This window comes from Chaetodon auriga, chromosome 3 (assembly GCF_051107435.1).
Source record: "Chaetodon auriga isolate fChaAug3 chromosome 3, fChaAug3.hap1, whole genome shotgun sequence".
Classification (NCBI taxonomy): domain Eukaryota; kingdom Metazoa; phylum Chordata; class Actinopteri; order Chaetodontiformes; family Chaetodontidae; genus Chaetodon; species Chaetodon auriga.
Window position 1 is genome coordinate 18257328 of NC_135076.1, and position 24383 is coordinate 18281710.

Sequence of the window (24383 nt, forward strand, 5' to 3'; positions counted from 1 at the left end):
ATTTAGGCTCTTTAGACTGATTCCTCCATATGCACTGAGGTAGACTCTGGCCAAACACAAAGACGACGACAATTACTTACTGACTAACTAACTAACTAACTAACTAACTAACTAACTAACTAACTAACTAGCACTCCTGCTGCTCACCACCAGCTACTCCACCTGTACAATAACAAACTAGGCTTTTACACCGCTCCGCTCTCAAACACCTTAGAAATGCTCGACTAAAAAGCTAACTGTGTTCTTCTCATACAATGACAATGATCATAATAAAATAAATATCTGGTATTTCAAAGATATGGGCACCATCTTAATTAAAAATTGCATATGCGTGTGAACACCACCACAAGATAAGCAACCTAAGTCCTGGTGGAGAGAAGAGCGATGTCCCACTTCCAGATTACACACTAACTCTGACTGGATGTTTACTGTGTTTATACTGGAAAATGAAGTACACTCAAAGTACAAATATGTACTAACTGCCAAAGCAGTATTCTATTAAGATATGACTGTTGTATTAGTATATAGTGTGGAACTGCGACACAGCTGACGTCCACCATTTTTCTGTCACGTACGCAAAACTGACGGGCATCAGATTTTTTTTTTTAATATATCTTTTTTTTCTGCTTTTATTTTCCAAACTATGTCACAGATTATTTACAACGTACAAAAGCCCAAGATTGTAACTCCTCCGAATAATTAGCTATCATCTACATCATAACCTCAGGCGCTTCTGAGACTCTGGCCAATCCACAGTGTCACCGCTAAAGCACGAGGTGAACATTAGTGTTCAAACCTTAACGCTGGCAACGAGCTGAAATGGAAAAAAAAACCAACACAAACAAAACAAAACATAAAAAAAAAAAAAAAAAACCTGCCCCGAGGAATTCTACTTCTTCTCTTCCAGCGAAGACCAAACCCTACAAACACAAATGTAGATGCAGCTTCGATTTCGGTGCCTCTCCCGCCTCGTGAGAAAGACCAGAGAGAGAGCACAGAGGCCTGTGAGCGTGTGTGTGTGTGTGTGTGTGTGTGTGTGTGTGTGTGTGTGTGTGTGTGTGTGTGTGTGTTACTAGCCAATATAACTAGCCTGGACGTGGCTCTGGGTTTGAGAAGGCACTGGTAAAATATGGAGGCAGCTTCTCTGCTTTCTCTGACTCTGATTCTGTGGGTTCTCATCGTTGACAGAAAGCTGCCAACACTTTGGCTATACTATAAGTGCTGAATGCTGCTCGGCTAGATTGGCAACCACACTGGTCTGTGTGTCCAGAACAAAAAAAAACAAAAAACTGCTCCACTGCTGACTGTCACTTCCCATGTCATCGACTGCTGTGGTTAGAGAGTGCGAGAAGAGTGTGAAACTCTGATGGCCTTGAGGCTCTGAGTGAAGGTCTTAGCGAATGTTAGGAGAACTAACTTTTCAGTAGCTTCGTACGGGAACAGTCGACAGGAATGTTTTTGATTCCCGGCAGGAGGGACAAACTTCAGATGTTCGATTATTAAGAAGGGGAAAACAAGAAAGTCTTTCATGTGTGTGTGTTTTCTGGATCTGATGGGGTGTGGTGATGGTATCAGCATTGCCAGCAGGCAGGCAAAACGGGGGTGGGGGGGTATGAGGGAACGAGCAGTTCCAACTAAATCCTGGAATGTCAGACCTGAGTGAAATAGCTGCTGCACACTGTGTCCTGACTGCCTAACTGCATGTGATAGCAGAGAGAATAATAGGATTAACAATCACTCACACACTGCCTCTCTCTCGCTCGCTCTCTCTCTCTCTCTCTCTCTCTCTCTCTCTCAGACACACTGAAAGATAGAGAGGCTGCCTCTCTCTCCACTACCTGCTGTGGACTCTGAATACAGTTGGAACTTTCCATATTTCTCTCCAGCCCTCCACCACAAAACGTGGAAATTTCCAACAGCCTGATTTTGAGCAGTGAGTTCAGCAGCCAATGGGAAGCCTCAGGAAGGCTGAGGAGGGAGAGCGTGCAGGAGGTGCGTGCGGTGCGGAGCAGACCTAACAGTACGAGAGGGGAGCGTAATGTGGGATTTTAATAAAACCTTCCATCAAGCACTGAGGGTCCTGAACTGTGCCAGATCTCAGGTCAGATGAGAAGGGAATGCTACACTGATTTAAGCTATGAGGGCTTTCACAGCTTAAGACAAAAAGATTTCTTTTCAAAAACTGCCTCATCGCCTGCTTTGCCTGTGTTAAGCTGAGAGCTGGTGTTAATTTCCCCCGCCCTGCCTGCCTCATCCAAGCAGCACCAACACCAGTGAAAAGCCATCGCTAACATAAGGAAGTACAATCACCAGGCACCAGGACAAGCTCCCGACATTCTCTAAGCTCACCGATAGCAAACGACGACTCGGACAACCAGCACCAATCACGTGAACGACACAATAAACCTGTGCTCACAAGCACATGAAGACCTCAGCTCCAGCGTGATCTGACCAGAGAGAGACAGCAGACACAGAGACAAACACACATCAGGTGCACTTCCACCGAGAAAGACCTCATTCCCCTTTTATAAAGCTTTTTTTTTTTTGGTTACTCTTTTTTTTTTTGTTTTTTTTTTCCCCTGTTGCAGTAAAAGTGCCTCCAAATATTGACAGCTCTCAGTGGGAACGAGGTTCATAAAACAAACAGACAAAAAAGATGCAGTGAGTTGACAATATTTCGGGGCTTTCTCCCTTCCCATCCAGACGGAGAAGAGCACTCAAAGGGGGGACTGGAGGCCTAAGACACAGAGAGCACTGATGGTAGATTAGTGTGATTTCTGGGGCTATAAAAATAAGAAAATTAAAAATCCAGAAAGAAAAAACCTGGCAAAACAAAATGCTAGCAAAGCTTCTGATGAAAAATATTACAAATATGAACTATTTACAAAAACATCAATATGCCATATATTATATATAAAATATTGGTACATAAATACCAATATTCCATATATACTATATATATTATATATTTCTCTCTATATATTTCTATACCCACTAAAATATATCAAAGCAGCAGCTATTGGTCAGTCTGAGGAACTCTTTTGTCCAATTCTTAACTGTTTAAATATCCTTCAGCCATATAGTGAGGACACAGAAATAAAACTGAGAAAGAAGAGAAAATAACAATAAGAGCAAATAAATTAAAACTATTCACCAAACACCCGATGAATTTGTGTGTAGTTTGGAATTCTGCAGAACCAAAAAAAAAAAAACAAACAGAAAAAAAACAAACAAAACAAAAAGAAAAACATTCCTCTAGGAATAGATGTTTGTTCTAGGATCAAGTCTTTGCAAGTCATCCCACCGTTCCAAACTGATTAAGTCATTGTTCAAAAGGAAATTAGTGTAAGCGCTGATAGACACTTCTCTTTGTTTATAGGCCACATACAAAAAGGCCACTATCTGAGTAACAAGATTTCACTTGGAGAAAAAACAAAGCACAGAAATGTGGAAATGCAGATTGGTGGGGAGAAGAGGAGGGACGAGTCCCGAGGAGGTTGAGCATAAGCAGCCTTCTTGGTTGTCTAAGGTTTGTTGTGTTCACAGTTTTTTTTTTTTTCTCTGTTTCCATCGCATGGAGTCCTGGAAACGTGGCGATAGTGAAAAACAATAGATAGGTAATATGGTAATAGAAAGTCCGATGTGTGTGTGGAGGAAGTTAAAAAAAGTGTTACACCATGTTTGCATCCCTTGCTTGCCTGTGTTTGGCAGCCATGAGGAAGAAAATAAAAAGTCCTGAGATCTGTGGGGTGTTTTTCTGAAGGGCTTCTCCGAGAATAAGAAAATCATTACAAAACGATGAAGGATACAGAAAAAAAATGGACTGGAAGAGAGAGAAGGATGGGAAGGGGAGAGGGGGACAGGTTAAACAAGTTCTTTAAGGAAACAGGAAATGTTAGGAAGGGCTGGATCTGGGCAACGATAAGATTCGTCCGTTTTTCTTGCCACCGTTCATGTGTGTGTAGGGGACATGCTCCTCATAGTTCCCCCTGAGGGCCACAGAGGGCCCGCTGTCCCTGCCTAAGCTCTCCTCTCTCTGCGAGTACGACGACGGGTCCAGGGGGATGCTCTCCATGTTGTCCAGGTCCAGGTCAAACTCCTCTGTCTCCGGGACTTTGTTCTCCTCGCTGTAGAAGAAGGAGACCTCCTGGAAAGACGGGTGCAGGTCCTCCCGCAGCATCTCGATGATCTCGTGGAACATCGGCCGCATCTTGGGGTTGTACTGCCAGCACATCTGCATTAGGCTGTGCCTGGGAAACGAGATGAAGACAAAAAGTTTTAGCCTTCAAATACAGACTATAAACTGCCTATGCTATATTTCACTCATCTCATTCGATTAAGCACTCAGCCCCTGGTATTCCTCCAACTATTAATTATTGCAAAATGAGACCACAACTATGTTGAAATGACCACAAGCACGTGATATGATTTGTAGAGAAGTTAGGGGGGTAGCAAGCTTCCAGATTGAATACTTGACACTTTAATATAGATTTCAGTAATCTGATGCAAGAGGTTTATAATGTTTATCATGTAAAATGTCAATCAGTGGAAGAAGCTAGCTTAAAAAGTTCATAGAGATCAACTTTCCTCCAGTATCAATGTGCCTGAATGCTTAACAGATCATTTTTTCCATAATATGAGCAATCAGGAATCTAATGGCATCCCAGACAAAAATAAATAAATGAAAGTCATCGACAGGAAACCTTCAATCTGAGATATTAAGTCACATTATCAACAAGATCAAGGCAGCAAAGGTGCTCCAAGTTACTTTTGAATATTCACTCACATTCTCTCGGGGCAGTTGTCTGGCCGGTCCAGGTATCCTCCATCCATGACAAACTTAAGAACCTGTTCATTGGATAAACCCTGGTAAGGCTGCTCTGCTAGCGTACTGATCTCCCACAGCACGACGCCAAATGACCTGCAGACACGCAAACAAACATGTCATCAAATGCACCAGGAATGCGATCAGGATCGCAAAGACTGCCCCACAGCTGTCGAGGTGCGACTCACCAGCAGTCAGAGTGGGCAGTGAAGACTCCGTCCTTCAGAGACTCTGGAGCCATCCACCTGACAGGAAGCAGGCCTTTCCCTCCTTTACGGTAGTAGTCGGTCTCGTAAATGTCTCGAGTCATACCAAAGTCTGCATGAAAGATAAAGACACTCTGTGAGGACAGATTCAATTCAGTCATATCACAGAGCTGACTGAGACGAACTGTAATGGAAATATGAACAAAGAAAGCAAAACAAGCTTCAATACCTCCAATCTTGACGGTGAAGTCCTCTGCCACCATGCAGTTCCTGGCTGCCAGGTCTCTGTGGACAAACTTCTTGGCGTTGAGGTAGGCCATGCCGTCTGCAATTTCTGCAGCCATCTGGATCATCTCCTTCAGCGTAGGCGGGGGACGGCCTGATGGGTTGTTCTACAAAAACACACACGCACAAAAAGACAGTTATAAGGTCAGTGAGCGATGTGTGGAAATATCAGAACTGAGCCTCCTTTAGTAGGTGTGATTAGCTCCACTCGGATAGTTGTTTTTTGTTTAATGTGGAGACGACACATACCTCAGAGTCCGGTCTGAGACTACGCAGGTAGCTCTTCAGGTCACCATGGGTCATCAGCTCCATCACTACCAGAGTGGGCTGACCTTTGGACACCACACCTAACAGACGTACCTACACAGAAGAAAAAAAAAACAATGCTGACCCTCACTAGAAACACAAGCAAACACTTGTTGGGAGGTAAAGATATGAAAGATTCTTGAAATTTCTAATTATGACTCAATTAAAGCTGAAATGTGTGAATTTTATATATAAACAAATGTCCATTAAATTCAAGCCTTGGCCAACTGAGTTCACACACTGCTATGGAGCCTATAAATCTCTCTGTATACTGGAGTTTTTAAACCTGGAGTCTGTGGCGACAGTCCCACACTGCATTCAACATTAGCCAGTAATGATTGGTTTGCCAGAGCAGAAGGCGAGCAACGACTAAGTAGTTTACAGCAACTACGAGCATGGCAGAGCCTGTGGTGTCGTAAGCTCTTCAGCATTGTTTGTGTCATTACTCTCACTGCCAGAGGGGGGAGACAAAAGTTCCACAGTGCAGGTTTAAGGTTTATACTAAACTCTAATGGTTTTGGTCACATAAATATGGGGGAGTACCTACAAAAAGAACTACAATTCCCACACTGTTCATCACCAAATATGCATGTTAACATCCTACAATTATTGAGGTGAACTGTGCAAATACTGCTCTATACATGGTGTATAATGCTGTACATCTTATTCTTAAGTTAACTACAGTAATCTTGTATTCAAAAGTATATATGATTTCAGTATTTCCTTCAGTGTGGGTAAGGTTTCCTCAGTTCTTTCACCTTTAAGAGGAGCATTCTTGCTGTTAGCCTGGCAGACAAGATGGCACATTTCTAAACTCTTCATCTGTGGGTAAATAATAAAATTTTCCTCACATGTCGACATGGGTTTTACGGCTGACAGCACAACATATGGCGATTTAATTGATGCTTAGTAGGCTGTTTAACAAAACGGTAATGGTAAGCACAATTGCTTACTAAGCGTGATTTGTTTTTGGAGTCAAACTGTGTGTCAATATGGCAGCGTAAACACAACAAGCGAGTCATGATTCTCTGAGTCATACATGTTCCTGCTGGTTTCAACAAAACGATGCAAAGCTGTGATGTACTGCAATTCACAAGTGTATGGAAAGCTGCTCCAGTAATGAAGCTGTGAGAGGAAACAGTTTGAAAACCGCCCTGCAGTGCCGTACCACATGGTGACAGCTGAAAGCCTTCATGACGGAGGCTTCATTGAGGAACTCGATCCTCTCGCGCAGGCTGGCCGATTCATTGACCGTCTTGACGGCTACGCGTGTGTCCGGGTCTCCTTTGACGATGTCCTTGGCGATTCCCTCGTACACCATGCCGAAGGAGCCCTGACCCAGCTCTCTGAGCACCGTGATCTTCTCCCGGGGCACCTCCCACTCGTCAGGAACATACACTACACAAGACAGACAGCACTTTGATGAAATCAAACAGCAACAAGTCATCACAGCATAATGTGTGTTACTTTCTGAGCTTAGCAGTTTTATTACGATGCCCTTCTTACCATCATTGGCACTGAGGTACTCTGGGTTTGAGGAGGCAATAAGAGGTCCCGTCGGGCCTTCTGTTTGCCTGTAACACAACCACAGAAAGCATCTGAGACACTGAAAGCTGTGATAAGATGTCATCTTTCTACAGTATGTCCAGACCTTCTTGCAGAAGTTGCCTTGTTTCTTTGTCCTGTCACATACTCCTGATTGCTACTGAACTCAAAGTATGAACACCCTCTAACTCAAATCCCACGACAGGTTTCTCAGCAAAACAATCACCATTCACACATGTCAGTCAAAGGTCTTACCTCTTCTTGAAGATCACAAAGACTCCGCCTCCCACGAAGAGCAGCAGGATGAAGCAGATGACTGGACCAATCACAATCCAGATTAAACCTGGATCAGCTGTAATAAACACAGAAGTCATTGGTCAGATCACTTGAGTATGACAGACACATCTGTATTAAAGAATAATAATGTGTAAAACAATGTGCATGTTAATGATGCATGACTGTCACACATGCGGGTTCAGTTAAGTCAGACACAGAGGCTCCGGCCTTACGGTTGGGCATGAAGAAGTAGGTGGTTTCTGTAAAGGAGCCATTTCCAGCCAAGGAGGTGGCGCGGACCCTCACGCTGTAGTTTCCAGGTTGCAAAAGCGAAAGCTTTGTGCCACCTGACTTGAGGTAGGCCGGCCGTGACACACAAGCTGTGTGAACCTGGGAAAAAAAAAAAAAAAAAAAACTCAACATGGGAGATCAAGCAAGCGTTATTAATGGTTACAAACTATTTTCTACCAAAGAGAAGTGTTTCACAATAATACTGTCCCTTAAAGTTGGAAGTTATTATAGTGCCTGAACAACTGCACTGTTTTTTTACTTCTCTAATAGTGAACACAATTTTGAGTTGAAACATTTTAGGTGGCAGATATCAAAGAAGAAAACACGCAAAACTGTGTTAAAATATTCACAACTTTTAGCCTGCACGACAATTAACAGTCAGTCAGTCAGAGGTCTGCATAAAAAAACAAGTGTTTGCCATATGCCACCACTGTGCAATAGACCAAACAATTAATGTGACCCCGTGACATACTCTAAACATCATATTAAATAAATTCAGATCAGTGTGTTTCAGCTGCAGGGTGTGTTGGTGAGCAGTGTGTTTTCAGTGCAGTGCAGTGCACTGGAGATGTCGTCTGAGATGCCAGTCCATCCCTGCCACTGCATTCTAGTCTTCCTTCCTGCCTCTGTCACTATGGTTACAGAGCTGCTACTGGCTCCTTGGGTCAGGCAGTGCAGCGATGAATAGCAATGAGAGATGAATTCACACATTTACAGCAAGCAAACAATAACACACAGGCTTACACACTCACACCGCCACAGAGGGACAAGCACTTACGCGCACAAACACACAGAAATACCAATATGCAAACACACGCAGCAGAAAACTTCAACACACACAGAGTGGCAGCATTGGGAGTTTGTAAACAAATATTTCCTTTGTTTGTCTCTCTGTATAAGGAACGGCGAGAATTTGAATGTATACAGCGAACCTTTTCTTTCCCACCTGCCTCCACTCCCCACAGTCGACCCAGATCACTCCTTGTTCTCTCTGCATTTCTTCTTGCCATGTTTCCTTGTGCACCTATCCTGCCCCTCAAGCCCTGAGTTTCTCCTTCCTCCAGAGTGTATTAAGATCATTTCCCTCACTCACCTCTGTGTCCTTCAGTTTATGGGAAAAAAAAGACTCACAATTCCTCCTTCCTCTGACTTTTTCCTGTGTCCTTACTTTCTGAAAGGTCAGAAATGGCTCATACTGACCTCTGTGTCTCCGACCTTCCTGTAGAAGACCTCATACAAGATGATGAGTCCATTTGGGGATCGAGGGGCGTTCCATCTAATCATAACGTAGGGAGGCTCGGCTGTGACTATCTCATGGGTCACAGGGCCTGGGATGTCGTCTGCTTTCTCTGTAGGTACCAGACATAGAGAAAAACATTGAACACACATGCAGCAAGAAGCACTGCATTTCAACATTGTTCTTAGTTGGCCACTAGCTGGGTCTCTATCTAAATGGATGGTAAATTTAGAGAAAATTGGCAAAGGGAAATGTGAATGATTGCTTGTTTCCATCCACTACTGCTACGTTGTTATTAGGAGTTGGTTCATCGAGATAAGTAGTGGGTGACACTAATTCTCTTGTTGGAAAAACATTATACCATTGCAGAAGAAGGAGGCGCAGGAAGAGGGCGCAATTAAAAGAGTACAAGTCAAAACTCAAGTGGTGAAAACAAACAAACTGTACAAAATACAAATCAAAACTGAGCATTAGTACCTTCAAAAGCAGGATTTATTACAACTGTTGTGTTACACTGCATTCATCTTAGCTACTAGCTAGGTGTGCCTTGTAACATGGTAACTGGGGGTGTGTTTTTTTTTGTTTGTTCTTACCCTCTGGCATAGTTCGAGCACTGACGTAAGTAGCCATGCTGCAGCGTTTGAGGTCTGTCGGGTGGTTGCATGCCATGATCTCTATTTTGTAACTGGTAAAATGGTGCAGATTGGAGATGACTGTTGACTCCTTTGAGAACACCTTCAGTTCCACCTGAGCAGACGAGACGAGAGATCTCATTACTCCAACAAGCATCAGTGATTCAGGGTAACATTGAAATCATCTCATACAAAAAAAAATATTTCTAACAATTTATCTTTTTAGTTTTTTCTTTTTTTTATCTAAGACCAATTTTCGCCAAACCACAGCCATGTGGAAAAAAAATATAACTAAACAAACAAGCACAGCATGAGCAATGTCTTGAGAACAGCATGTTCCTTTGCCACTTTGAGGCTGAACTGAACAGGAATATATATATATAAAAAATATGTCATGTACTTTAAATGATACAGTATGCTTATTTGTGGCTAACATATTTAACTGCAAACTGATAAACCAGTGTTAAAAGAAATTTGCAGATGTGGGAATATGTTATTCTACAGAGGACAGGTAAGCTGGATCAGTGTGCATTTTCTTATTTCATGTGTCTTTATACTAACTGGAGATCTAGGATGGTGAACAGCAAACGATCAACACATAGTGAATGGGAATGATACACTAAAAAAAATGATCTGTATGATAAACAGCATATAAAAGGTTTGAGACCTTGGATCCCTCCTCGTCCTCGTCTTCGTCTTCAGGGGTGGCTGTGGTGGAGCCGAATGGCAGACTTGGGGCTGTGGTGAGGTGGAGAGAGGTTTGGGTGGCGTTTGCTACTCCCACTGAGCGTCTCCGGCGAGATGGTCTGAAGAAACAGAGCAATGGGTGAAGTATTTAGCAGAAGTTAGGTCAAATGTCACTGAAAACCTGGAGGAAGAAGACAGCACTCACTCCTCTGACATGAATGACTCTCACGTAAGCCCGTAAAAAATGATCAAAACTTAAGTCTGATGCAATCCATGAGAATCAGACTGCCAGATGACAGAAGGAACAGTAGTGTGGAGATGGCCAGTGAGGACCTTTGCCCACACTAACCTTTACAGTGTGTGGCAAGTCTCACTGCATGACATTTATCCACAAATACCACCTACTGCCCTGCTGGAAGAGCTACCAGCCCTCACCACTGGATGGTGCCAATGAGAGAGTCCACTTGACTCTCAGGTTAGAAGTGTAAACCCACTACAAAGACTTCACTGAACTTAAACCAAGACACAAGGGATGTGCAGTGCACCTCTGTGTGAGGACAGATAGAATCACTGTCTATGAATTAGAAAACTATTCCTTCATTCCAAAACGACCACCATTGAGTGTCCTTGAGTGACTTTATCCCGAGCTGCTGCAGCGAAGCCTCTCTCTGCTACAGGAAGTGTAAGACTCAGTTAATGTTGAACCAACACCAGGAACCTGAGGTTAAGGAAGGAGAAAAATACAAGGCTTCCTGCGGCCCTTTGCGTGATGGAAAAAGGGAGCATGAGGAGTTCTTGGTGCACTTCGGTGTGTGGAGCTGACCTTGGCCAACAGCATGGGTTCAAAATGCAGCTGAGGTGTGTGTGTGTTTGTGTGTGTCCAAATGGCAGTCTGCATGACTGCACCCCTGACTGGCATGAATGATAATGGGCACAGTAATCACTCCCCTAGGGAAGCTGAGGGAGAGACTGTGGGTGTTTGTGTGTGTCAGGGGAGAGGGTAGGGGCACCGGGGCCCAGACAATCAGCACCTCCCACCCTAAGCCCCCCACATTAGTGCCCCGAACAAAAACAAGGGTCTACATAAATGACACACATACACACACACACGCGGATGAACGAGACAGAGTTGGCACGAAGCCGTTCTGAGACCGACATCATGGTGGCTTGGACAAAGAAGGAGTGATAAAGGGGCTCCAGTGTTGCTGCTGCACTGCCACAAACAGCAGCTAACGAAGCAAGAAGCTCCTCTCAGTGCTACGCTTGGTGTAACACTAAATGAACTGGCATCTTAAAGTGCCCAAGCTTTTATCACAAGCATAAAATTCAAGAAAGGTTGAGACCAAACCGACTCTACTGTAGCCACTGTGACAAGAGAGAAGTATAGTAAGTAAGTAAGTATCAGCATTCTGGTGTCCAGATGTGATGGTCATTTAATCACGATCTGGGACGTGTACCTGCTCGCAAAGACTTCATTGTGGAGGTAGTTCTCGAAGGTCTTGCGGTACTCTATCTCCTCCTGCTCCTTCTTCAGCTCGCTGTCTGTCTTTGGGCAGGCGCAGCACCTTCCCCCTGACGTGGGCTCATCCGTGTGGTTCCACTTCTGCTCATCCTCACTGTCCAGGTGGGTCGGGGTACGAGACGGCAGCTTCATTCCTGTGCCGGAGAAATAGGTGTGAGGGCAGCTGATTTGTTTGTAAACGGTCGTGTGGGCAGACTCGAATGTTGCAATCTGAGGATACTAACCTTGCAGGCAGTAATCAAACTTGTAGAGGTCGCTGTCCTCGGGCTGCTTACGACAGATGACCCGGTAGTGGGTGATGTTACCATTAGGACTGGTGGGAGGCTTCCACTTCAGGATAATCTGAGAGGAGGAGTTGGAGGAGGAGATGGGGTCCAGAGGCACAGAGGGCTCTGAGGGTGATGGAGGAAGACAGGGAGACAATTGTCAGGACTGCATTGGTATTGTATGACCTTGGCAGCTTAAATGACTTTAACAGCCAGAAAGACTAAATTGAAAAATTACTGTTTGTTTACATGAAAACTCCACAGGCTACCTTTAAGGCGAGAGAGTCAAAAGTCCAGTCTCCATGAAATTTCCCACATCCAAAACCAACAAAGTCTCTAAAAACATATTTTCCTAATGTGTGTGGGCTTTTTCAAGTAGTGTAACTCACTGGAGGCACTGGTGCGGACGTAGATGATCTCGCTCTTGGCTCCATGAACCTGGTGCTCGTCAGATGCAGACAGTTGAGTTTTGATCATAATGGCGTACTGGGTCCAGGGTTTCAACGGTCGGATCAGGTGGCCCGGGTTCTCTGCCTTCTTGCTTTCCGTGGAACGGGATGGAGGTTCAACATCAGCAATCACCCAGCTGTTAGAGCCACATGCGTCCTGTCCATCAAACTCCGTCACATTTTTATATGGCCTGGAGCAGGTGGAAAGAAAGAAACAGATCAACAGATGCAATTGAAGTGGCTAGTGGCATGAGATTATGATATATAAAATATACTAGGACACCAAAGAAATTAAGTGCTTTTAAGAGTATATGCAGAATTTTGAGGGTGAGAGCCGATGAAGTGATTTAACTACTGGAGTAATGTGTTGGTTTTTGTGTGGGGACTCTGCCTGTTGCGTTCTGGAGCTTTCTGGAGCCTTCCTACTGTTTGTTTTGGTAATGCAGCAAAGAGAGCATTAAAGTAATCGACCCTGGTTGAGATGAATGCATGAACCAGCCTGTCAGAGTCAACTTGAAATATAAACCCTCTAACTTTTGACATGTTTTCCAAAGGATTAAAAGACGTCCTGGTTAAGTTACTGACATGACTTTCAAAGCTGAGTATGAAATAGCTAAACATAACGGAGGACAGCTGCGTGTCATCTGCAATGATGATAAGATATGCACCAATTGTGTACCACTGAGAAACGTAAGATGTCCTATCACTGAAGTAAGATTTTTATCATTTTATTTTGTTATAAACTCTTGTATGTTTTGTGCCATGGTATGAAAAAAAACACATGATTTTTGTCAGGTACTTACGCCTCTTTGTAGAGAACCATAAATCCCAGCAGGTCTCTAAAGTCTAAGGGCCAGAAGGGCTCCCACTTTAACATGATCATATTTGATGTGGTCTTGATCACGGTGAATTTCAGCAGCTTGGTCTCACCTATGGGATAAAGCAGAAAATGCTCAGCACATGCCTTTGGGTAAAGAGCAAATGGACAGCAGAACATCAAACCCCATATTGAAAAAAAACACACACCACACAGAGCACATCACATAGAATAAGGATGTCCTGAGGAGTTTTGTTCCTCCTTGATCTGATATGAGTCCTTTATTAGTGCCTGCGTAATGTGGACTCTTGGAAGATTAGCCAACAAGCTAAAAGTGCATTTTTAGTGTGCTCCAGTGTTACCATATAGAATAGAGCACGATTATACATTCAGCAAATATAGAATGTGATGCATGTTCTCTCATGCCCCAAAAGCTAAAAAGAAGAAATCATAAGGTTGACAAAAACAACAACAACAAACAAAGTAAGAGGACAATCTTTTTCTATTAGATTGAAAAAAATACTAATTACGGTAATTACTGGACTGCTAGCACAAAAAATCTTGAGCAGATGTAGAACAATGTAGAGCATTTTAAATCCAACGTAATTGTGATTCTCTTACAGGAGGCTTGGTCCCCGTTGGTGCGTACAGCGATGTCATTTTTTTGGTTGCGCTCCTTGGTTCCCGTTACCTCCTCCATCTTTCTGATTTCAGACATGCAAAGTTTGGAGTTGTAGTGGAAGAATGTACGACCACGCAGGATGGTCAGGTTGTGCTTGGACCAATCCCACAGCTCACGCAGGTTCTGGTTGTCCAGCGCATAGAAGGCGTGGACACTGAGAGGTAGAGGAAGACGGATAAAGACATGAAATACAATGCAGGATGCACCGTTTATCTAAATTCATATACTTGGAGAGAGGACTTACTCTCCCTCAAGATGCTCCCCCCTAATGATGCGTAGTTTACGGAGGAAGGAGAGGGACACCAGGGCGTAAGCTCTGCGAACTGTCAGGTAGCCTGTGATCTCCTCAATCTGGCCCAAACTGGCCTCCAACTCAGCTGCAATGTTATCTGCAAGAAAAGAGACATTTGGTTATACTGATAGCCACTAGGTGATGGCAGAAAACAGCCATATGGTTTGAATGTACAAGAGGAGAGACAGAGTGTTTGGTGAGAAGTCCTGGTAAAGAGAGAAACAGACTGAGAAACCTGAGCAATGGAGGGAGAAGGAGGCAGACATAGTGCGAGAACCAGAGCCTCTACAGGAGGCCCAGCAGGAGGTGAGGTGTAATAGTACTCACTCCCTCCTCGAATCTTGATGATCAGGTTGCCATGGAGAACAGTGCAGCCTCTCAAAGCCTGGGCTGAAGTTACAGAGTCAATCGTCTTATTTCCCACACACAGTTTTGGACACAGGCCTGCACATGGCGAACAGGTCAGCCTACACAGAGAGGGACAAGCACACAGATTAGGACCATGAACACAACATAAACATCTCAACGGATGAGGTGCTGGGGTGTGTGCCTTGCAAAAACCACAATTTGTGCGTCCATGTGTCATTTAATGCTGTCATTACTGGCTGATATGCTGAGCAGAAAACCTTATTGATGCAGATCAATACAGACGAGCAAAGACATTATGTGTGTTTAATCAAAATGGGATTATTGTGCTTAGTATGTGGCTTTAGTATATGCCTTATGTGGAGGCAAACAACAAACTCTTTTTTTGTTTTGGCAAACAGGAGAAGAAAAAATGCCATGAATGTCTCTGTGTGCAGATATCAGAAGTGGAATGAAGCAGGATTGAATGGTATGAGGCAGGAATGCTCAGTGACATACTGGCGTGGCGTGGGTTGGGACCGGGGATGACATGGCATTTTCAAACAACAAGGCTGAATCTGTTCAGTGGAATTCAACTGATATACATTTCTTCTAGCCTCCAGACTCGATGCTGATTTTTATATGCAGGCACCATATTTGAGCTTGCGCTCATTCTTGTTTTTTGCCTCTTGCTTTGTTCTGTTATCTACCTTCTTTACAAAGCAAATGTAATAAAAATTCTTATCAAAAGCACACCCTTTGTTTAACTTAACTAAATATCTAATCAATATTTTCTAATAACCAAAGTAGTAGCAGGATGTATGAAATTTATGCTAAAACAAGTAAATTTAGAGTGGCAAAACTGCTTAAACATCAACAATAGTGAATGTAGACTTTCTCAAACTGATCAGCTCAAATGAGAGACAGTCAAACCAACAATGAATGAATGAGCTGATGTAATCAGAGGTAATTTTGTATTATTCTGTCAATTAATCTGATACTTCCTATAATGAATCCATAGGCTTTTAGGAGTGGAATTAGATTAGGCAATCTCTCATCCACATCTGAGCCTCCGTCATTTTTATTAGCACTGGGGGATAGAGGAGAGAGCCGTCTTATCCTTTGCTTCAATTACTTCTGTCACACGTACAGCACACACACACACACACACACACACACACACACACGCACCAATGCATGCACAGAACATAATCACAGACAACAAAAACAACACGACTGAAACACCAGCTGCAGTTGCCAATAGACATTCCTCTGTTTCTCCTTCTCCGTCAGCTCTACGAGAGGCGTCCTCTCCCTGCAAACATGTGCTCAGGCACGTAATCACATATACACACGTACACTGAGCAGCGAGGCCTTGATAGTGCTGCCTTTCAGGAAATTCATTCACAAAAGGCAGGCCTTGTGTAGCGAGCGACCGGGTACATGGCACACAGAGAAAGGGGACCCGACGCTTCATTCACAAATGAGGACCTTTTTTTTTTGAAGCACTCTCAAAAGAACATAATCCCACTCTTTAATTCCACTTCCAGTCTTGACATCGCTAACCACAAAGGTAAAGGTTTAGTTTTCTCCTTTTTTTCTTTTTGATTGGTCAGCTACCTCACCCTCAACTTACTGTTCCTAACACCATTGACATAGAGCTTGGGGTGGCCGTGCAAAAAAGTTCAAAAATGTTTAGTTTTCTTGAAAAAAATTTTAAAAATCCACAGATCAGAGGAGGCCAGAGGATGACACCAGCTCACTAGGATGGATTTTGAAGCGGTCCAATCACGGTGTCAAAACTTAAAGTAGAGGAGACAATGACATCAAACAGCAGCCTTAACAGGCACCTTTTTAAAGCAGCCCCTGTGCCCGGGGAACAGCTAACAAAGGATGCTGTTGTTCACTGCAGGGACCATGCAAGCTCTGCATGAACTGCCATTTGTAAGCTCAGCCTGATTTAATTCTATGTTTATGCAACTCTTATTATAATCCCCCTCTCCAGGAAGCGCACACACACACACACACACACACACACACACACACACACACACACACACACACACACACACACACACACACAGACACACACAGACACAGACACACAGTCTTACCCAAATCATGCCCCTTCTTTCCCCCCAGGCAGCCAGGCCGTGCTATAGACGCCATTCACCATAGTGACATGAAACACTGAGTCCCAGGGGTGCTGTTTTGTCCATGTCTGGCTTTTCCTACTCACCCTGAGAGAGCCAAATGACCCATTACACACCTGGCTTCTCCTAGTTTCCATCTTATCAAGCTCTTAATAATTTACATCAATCAGAGGCCAAATCATTGTTTCCCCTCTACGACTTGTGAGTGAGTGGAAACACACTGTAATGATCTCTGCAAAATAACAGTGAGAAGAACAGCTCAAGGATATTTTGTGTGTCTCTCGCTCTTTCTCCCACATGGAAAATCGTATATTCATCTCCTCAAAAGTAATGCTCTAGTTGCAGTGTAGAAAGAGAGAATGTTTTGGGTCGTTGTACTGAAAAACACAGACACACAGGCAGACAGGCTGGGTCCAATGGCAGCTCTTAAAGGGACAGTGTTTATCTGTCCGGCTGAACTCTGTGACTCCGGCTCCAGGGTCTGCTAGATCCATCGAGAAGAGAGGCCGCAGCTGATGCTCGGGTTTGGTTCCGGGCCCAGGCCTGGCGGAACCAAACCAAGTGCACTCACACACAAACACACACTGCTGTACTACTGTGCTGTTACAGCATCCAGGAAAGATGAGCAAACTCTTTTCAGTGAATGTTAGTGATGGCTAAACGTCAAGAGAGTACAGCTACCTGTCTGTAGACACAGAAGAAGACACAGAGAAAACATGCTGACATTGATTTTTGTAAATATCTGCTTATCCTGAATTTGATGCAGAAACATGTTTTGAACAAGTTGGGACAGGAGCAATTAAAGACTGAGAAAGTTGTTGAATGCTCCAAAAACACCTGTTTGGAACTTTCCACAGGTAAACAGGTTGCATACTGGGCTGTATTCTGTTTTTATTTACATTTCACACAGCAGCCCAATCTTTCTGGAATTGGGGATGTATGTGCAAAAACATGTTTCATCATGAAGTGTTTCTGTGTCAGGATTAGGAGACAGTTTTGATCTTATTGTGTGTCTCTTTTGTTGTTGTGCACGCACTAATTACCTTACATACTAAATACTGAGACTAACATTATAGATGCAATGATTTGCATAATACTATTCAAGGACGCCACAGGGAGGTAGAATTTTACTAACCAACAGTTTATTGGCATCGCAGTAAAACCATGATGCAAACTTTTGGATCTTCTTTTCCCCTACTCTGGAACATCCATAGTTCTTGTCAGTCCTAAATGGTGTGTGTGTGTGTGTGTGTGTGTACGCAAATGCACAATGTGTGTCGTCTGTCTGACTGTCTGGGCGTGTGTGCGTGTCTGTCTGGGTGTAGCTTCTGCCAGGCTAAGCCACTGTGATGACGCTTGTTCTTGCTAGAACCAAACCATGGAAGCAAAACAAACGCACAGAGGCCCTGATGTTGCAACAGAATCCCAATGAAAAAGCCTTTTTCACATAATGTGTGCGCACATACACCTATATGCAAGCGCACACATAAACACTCGGACACACATGCGAAGGTTGCCATTCTGCCGTATGCCTCAGGGTGCATGACTGAGACTTAAAGCAATGTTCTTTTCTGTCTAAGCACCTGATAATCCCTGCAGGCTGGCAGCATGCAAGGGAAAGTCAATCTCTCTCTTAAACACACACATACACATGCACACACACACACACACACACACACACACAAGATGCATTGGGAGAAAGTCATGTAGGGTTGAAATGTCCTTACCATTTCTACTGTGTATGCTGAAGCTCTGTTTACCTAATAAACATATCTATATATACATAAACACGTCTTTCTATCTGGACATAGTGGACATTTCTCCCAGCCTGCACCTGGAAAAAGTAACCCGACCAAACACTTTACTGGGAACGGGCTAATGTAGTCACAAACACGTTCTGCACACACAAGCACTCAAATGCATGTACGGACACACACATACACATATATACATGCACACGCAAGTACGCAGGTATACCAGAAACACACAAACACCATTAATCATCCAGCCACCTGTGGCTTCAAGCGATGCAGACATCTCCAGCACACAATCTGCCTAACAAACTCAGAGAAATACACCTCTCTGTGTTTCCTTTTCACTCACCGTCCATCTTTCTTCCTTCTCTGCACCCCATTTATGTTTTTATGTCTTTACACCAACAAAAGCGGTCTCAGTTAAAACCTTCTGTCATAGCTTAAATACACAAGACGACTACTTCTTGGTATGTGACTTGGCATTTGATAGTGTTTTTAAATGAACTGGTGGCTCCCTCTGCCTAGCCACAAACAGACAACAGGAGCATTACATCCATCGCGTTTCTACTGGAAAATGTTTTATCCTCATTGCCTCAACCCATGTATGTGTTTTGAAAGCATGCAAACAGCAATGGTTTCAAAACACATACTTGGCCTCAAAACAAATAAGTGTCCTCCTCATTTAGCAACAGCTACTGATGCTAAACAAGGAAGCCGGTGATGTTCTTCTGACCCCGTTCATTACAAGTAAGAATGCTGAATGAGGTCGTGCCCTTGCTTGTCGCACATGCAGACAAAGCTGTGTGCTGAACAGGACCAGGTGACGTCCACACAGTCCTCTGGTTGTTTTTACATTCTAGGCACCCACTGACACTTTTATCGGGGGCAAATTGCAATAAGATAACAGGTTCAGTATGCTTGAGGACAAATGTCTTTTGCAGGGATTTGGACCTTTGATCTTTCACCTGTGTGACGTACTAATCTTAAATACCAAGCTATACAGCTACAGCAGAGGGCCTACATGTCCAAAGCATTCTTCATGCAGCCATAAATGTCAGTGTCCCGGTCAGTGCACATGTTTGTTACCCTAACTGGGTTTAAAGACACTGAATCTTCACTATCAATCAACAATTCTAATTTGCAATTATTTCACACGAGATAATCTCATGTGAACCAATCAACCAGACTAAGCAAACAGGTCCCAGACAGATTGTAAACTTGAACCAACTGAATAATCCTTTCAATTGGAAAATAAGTGGACATAAAGGGTGCATAAAGATGCAGGCACATTATTTCACTCCAGTGCACCTTTGTACACCGTTTCCAAAATAACCAACCCTTTAGCATCATAAGAAACGTTGCTCCATGCTGATAAAAAGTGATTTTTGTTTGCAACACCAACTCCATCTTAAGTAACATTTATGCAGTTAATCTCCACGTGAAAATGTTGAAACTGCTGTGGACGATTATTTGTTCCTTTATGTCAGTTTGGTGAGGCTTTGACTCGATGCAGCTGTGTAATCACTGGGAACAGAATGTGACGGAGGCTGTGAAAACACCAGGGACTCATTTACGGCAAATGAGATTAGAGGACTTATTTGCATATGAAATTATGTAGTCTCATGTCTGTATGGCAACTTTGTATTTGATGCTACTGAGTAAGTTAGCATACCAATATTAAGTGTCAGAGTTATCAACATTTGTTTGCCTACAGCTAAAGCTGAAATGAGAGTACTACTTGAGTTATATATATGTCTTAAGAGACGATTCTCTCGCTCTCCGATGCCGTCATCTAGATCTGTTCTAAGTTTTGCATACTTACATATTTACTTTTCTGAAAACTTGACAGTCAAGATTAACAGAAAGTATAACCAACCTTATATCAACATATATCCCTGCTTACATTTGACAACGAGGCAAACAAAGAAGCAGGTGATGTTTTGCCTTTAACAGTGTCTTTACATCATTTGTCCCGAGTAGTCCAGCTGCTTCTCCACAGACGAGAGACTTTCCATAGTGGAGAAAAGACTCTTGCCTTTTTGTTTGATCAACTTCCAAACATCATCATCTGTTGTGTGGAAATGTTATTGAGTGTGTTGAGTGACCACAATCCACCTGGACCGCTGCAGTCACAGAGGGATGTGATCATGTAATGATGGCCACCATCAATAACACAGCAGTGTTTATGGTGGCATTAAAGGTGTGGGTGTGTGAGAGTGGCAGACGTACGTAGTGGAGTTGATAGTGGTGTATCCAGAAGGACACTCTGGAATACAGGCACCGTTATGAATGACGTATTCGTAGCAGCCCGACTCCCGGTCCTGGTTCATCTTCTTAGTCTGCTTACACTGGTTGTGGAGTTCCTGTGTTTAAAAACAAGAAAAACACATATAAAACACATTTGTTTACACCGGTGTATGAAAGTTTCAACATTTTTGCTGAATATTAAGTGCCTTGACCTTAAGAATTCCAGTTATTACCAACCTGGCAGAAAGAGAAGCTGACGCAGCGCCAGCCCCTGAAGACGTAGTATCCAGGAGGACATTTCTCCACACAGGTATTCCCATGCTGCAGGTTCCTGCAGGCCACACAGCTACTTGCATTACCTGGCTCAGAACAGCCGCCCAGGCACTGGTCATGGCAGCACTGGCCCTGACGGCTACACGCACCATGCTTACAGTTGTCCAGGCACACTGAAGAAAGGCAGAGAAGAAAAGGGAAAGAAGGGGTTAATATCAGGTTTGATACACATGGACTCTGTCATGTTTTCTTTTGGCCCCCACTAGAACCACCATTATGACTGTGTTTATGACCACTGCTTTTTAAATGGGATTTGGAGATGAGTGGGAGAGCAAAGGGACTTATCCAAAGTTCACAAAAACACACAAACACCCCGCAGAAGCAAAGTAAAACAAAAAAACAAAAACACCAAATATACCCAGCACAGGGCTGCATGTAGGCAGGGATATTTCTCTGTCTCAGTCCCTCTGTCTAGCATTTAAAGGCTCACAAAACATTAAAACAAGAAGGAGCGGAGAGTGCAAAACCCTGTGGTCAAAATGGCCACCAAGTGGTGGTTTGCTCTGATCTGAGCGCAGAGAGGGAACCACATGCATGTTTGGTGTGTAAGTACACACACATGAACATGGCTGCATGAACTATAAACAGGTGTTCTCAGCTAGGCCTTGTGGTTCTTTGTTGCCTTTTTAATGAGCGGTTACTGTGGTCACTAAAAGAGAAAATGGGAACGATGTACTGCCATCAGAAGGAATACAAACCTGCTGAAAACTGAAACCTTTGACCCTCACAAAAAGATAAAATGTAAAAAATAATAAAGCACAGAAACATGGTGCTGACATCACTAACTTTGATTCCTACCAAAGATCCCAAATCATGTCCCCCCATTAATATACACACTTGTCTGAGCCCCTGTAGGTTAGCAGAGCATGAAGCTATCCAGTCAAACATGCTGTACTGGTAAAGCAAAGCTCTATCAACAAGTTGAACACCGGTTACAGTTGCATGACCTCTACGCTGTTGTTATGTCATCCTAAAATATCACTGCTGACCAAAGAGGTTGGCTGAACATGTCAACTTAATTTGCACAAAAGCACACAATTAGACAAACACTAATTAGCATTCAAGAACACAATCAGACAAGCTCCAGCTGTAATTTGCATGCAAACATGCAATTGGACAACCACTGATTGCCCACCTAGCATCCAGGGAGTGAGTGTCCACAATTTATGCCTGATGGCCAACAGCGGCGGTCTGCAGCACCATGGAAACAACCTTAATTGCTAATAGGCTGAACATTATATGTCATTGGCTCATGTCAAGTTTCATTTGACCTATTGGCAAACAGCATTTGGGGATAGAGCCTGAGTGTCGATTGTGATTGGATTATCAGTCAGGTTTGACCTGTGCCCTGTAATGATCTAATAAACTAACTGTTACTGCCTTGTCTGAGGGCCAGTAGAGACTCATTAGGTCTCACCTCATACCAGGCACTGAACGTTTTACCAGCTGCACACACAGACTGGGTGCAAACAGGTTAAGGAATCACCTTAGCTATAAATTCATTCCATTCTAGCATCCATCCTGGCAGGTAAACAACATCAGCCAGCTGTCTCAATTGAAATACTAGTGCAGTGCCATCAGTGAACACAGTCAAAAACAATGTTTCAAACATCTGATTCTTTCATTTACTTTAGAATTAACTCGAGAAAACAGAAGAATATCCAGGCCGCAACTGATCTCCAACTGGGTTTCCTGTCCGTAACCCTGCGTGTTAATCACCATCTCTCACCATGTTTCTCACTATACTGTCAGCTTTGATATCATGTGCTAAATGAACCAAGAGAGCACTGGGGCAAGAAGCAGATCTGGGTCAAATAACAAGCTACAAGCATTTCATGAGATTATATGAACCTGTTTTGGGTGAAAATACAACATCAAGAAAAGGAGATTCTGCATTAGAGAGTATTTTGATGATCTATTCCAGTTATCTTTACTAAAAACGAAGCTAAAATCACAAAGATGGACTGCTGTCATGGTTCCCCAGCAGCTACGAAATTGGAAGAAAGAATGTTTAGAGCAGTGCAACCCACTGTTAGCTTAAAAGTGCACTGGGGGCACTGTATGCCAGCCTCCGTGGGATGCCACCTCTGTGAGGACATCACATGAGCTCCCACTGCCAAGGATACAGCTAGGACCCCCCCTGCACGGGAGGGCTGCCCATTGTGCTGCCTGAGTAAAGGCAGAGGACAGACGGGGTTGTGGCAGGGGGAGAGGAGGGGTGGAATAATAAGGTTAAAGGAAAGAACAATGACGAAAGGGACAGTGGGTCAAAACTGTGGAGATGGAGAATGAGTAATGTAGAAAAAACATAATCTCCGACCTTCTGGGGTAGTTCATGCAGGGGTCGCTCCATTACATTTTCTTTACTATGAGCCAGTAAACCCACCAAAGCACACTGTCGTCTCTGACCCAGAGAGAAAAATGCATAGCTCTTCTCCAGCCCTCCCCCCTCTCGTCTGTCTGCTGTGTGTGTACATGCTGTGACCACGGCATCACATAACAGAGCAGGGAGGGCTGAGGCAGCTCGCAGATCCGGCTCCAGCCTCAGATCCATGCCAGAGTGTCGCTCCAGCCTCAGATCCACCCTCAGCTTCAGCCAATGTGTTTGCTGACTGGGGGAGGCAGCCATTCAATGGCCTCTTCCATGTCGGGGAGGAGAGACGCCCAGGGTTAACCCTGGCCTTGCTGGGGCAGACAGGGGGCAGACGCAGCCAAGTAACCGGCATGCCAGGGAAGACAAATTTACTGCTGCTGCTTTGGGTGAATTAGGACGAGCTTAAGACTGGAGATGAGCCAACAGACATTGGTGGAACTCAATGCACTACCCAGGCTTTTTACTTTTTATCTTTCTGTTATTTTCAGTATTGATCTGAGGTATATTTACCCTTTTCCTGTCTTGATCCCAGTACAGTGGTCTCAGCAGGGAGTAGCATAACACCACTACTGCAGCAGAATTATTCCACATTCTGCTCATGCTAGCACGGGGCTGCACAAGCTAGCTGCTATGCCAAACATGCTCCAGTCAGTTCACTCATTCATTCATCCCCTCCTCCTCCGCTGTCCTATTGCCTATTCCCCTCCTATTCGACACAGCCTCACCCTGCCCTGCACCACTATCTATCTCTGTATCTGCCTGCCTTTCTAGGCCATTCGGCCCCTCCCACTTTCATTCATACAACGCCTTGTTTTGTTTTCATGCTGGCTGCATTGGGGGGGGGGGACGGAGGCATGGA

The 24383-nt window shown here is 43.9% G+C and overlaps 1 protein-coding gene across 1 annotated transcript in view; it reads right to left on the minus strand.

Moving 5' to 3' along the window:
• Positions 1-3559: 3559 nt before the first annotated feature.
• Positions 3560-24383, minus strand: part of insrb (insulin receptor b) — a 76923-nt gene continuing 56099 nt past the window's right edge. Inside the window, exons 3-23 of the mRNA XM_076725935.1 lie at positions 21055-21263; positions 20800-20933; positions 14646-14785; positions 14271-14415; positions 13966-14180; positions 13331-13457; positions 12468-12718; positions 12037-12204; positions 11748-11946; positions 10271-10409; positions 9565-9718; positions 8935-9083; positions 7677-7833; positions 7423-7519; positions 7129-7196; positions 6791-7020; positions 5566-5676; positions 5261-5423; positions 5014-5143; positions 4787-4921; positions 3560-4250 (exon numbers count right to left, since the gene is read on the minus strand). Coding sequence (XP_076582050.1) covers positions 3896-4250; positions 4787-4921; positions 5014-5143; positions 5261-5423; positions 5566-5676; positions 6791-7020; positions 7129-7196; positions 7423-7519; positions 7677-7833; positions 8935-9083; positions 9565-9718; positions 10271-10409; positions 11748-11946; positions 12037-12204; positions 12468-12718; positions 13331-13457; positions 13966-14180; positions 14271-14415; positions 14646-14785; positions 20800-20933; positions 21055-21263 — 3476 coding nt within the window. The 3' untranslated portion in view covers positions 3560-3895. The remainder of the gene's footprint in view (positions 4251-4786; positions 4922-5013; positions 5144-5260; positions 5424-5565; positions 5677-6790; positions 7021-7128; positions 7197-7422; positions 7520-7676; positions 7834-8934; positions 9084-9564; positions 9719-10270; positions 10410-11747; positions 11947-12036; positions 12205-12467; positions 12719-13330; positions 13458-13965; positions 14181-14270; positions 14416-14645; positions 14786-20799; positions 20934-21054; positions 21264-24383) is intronic.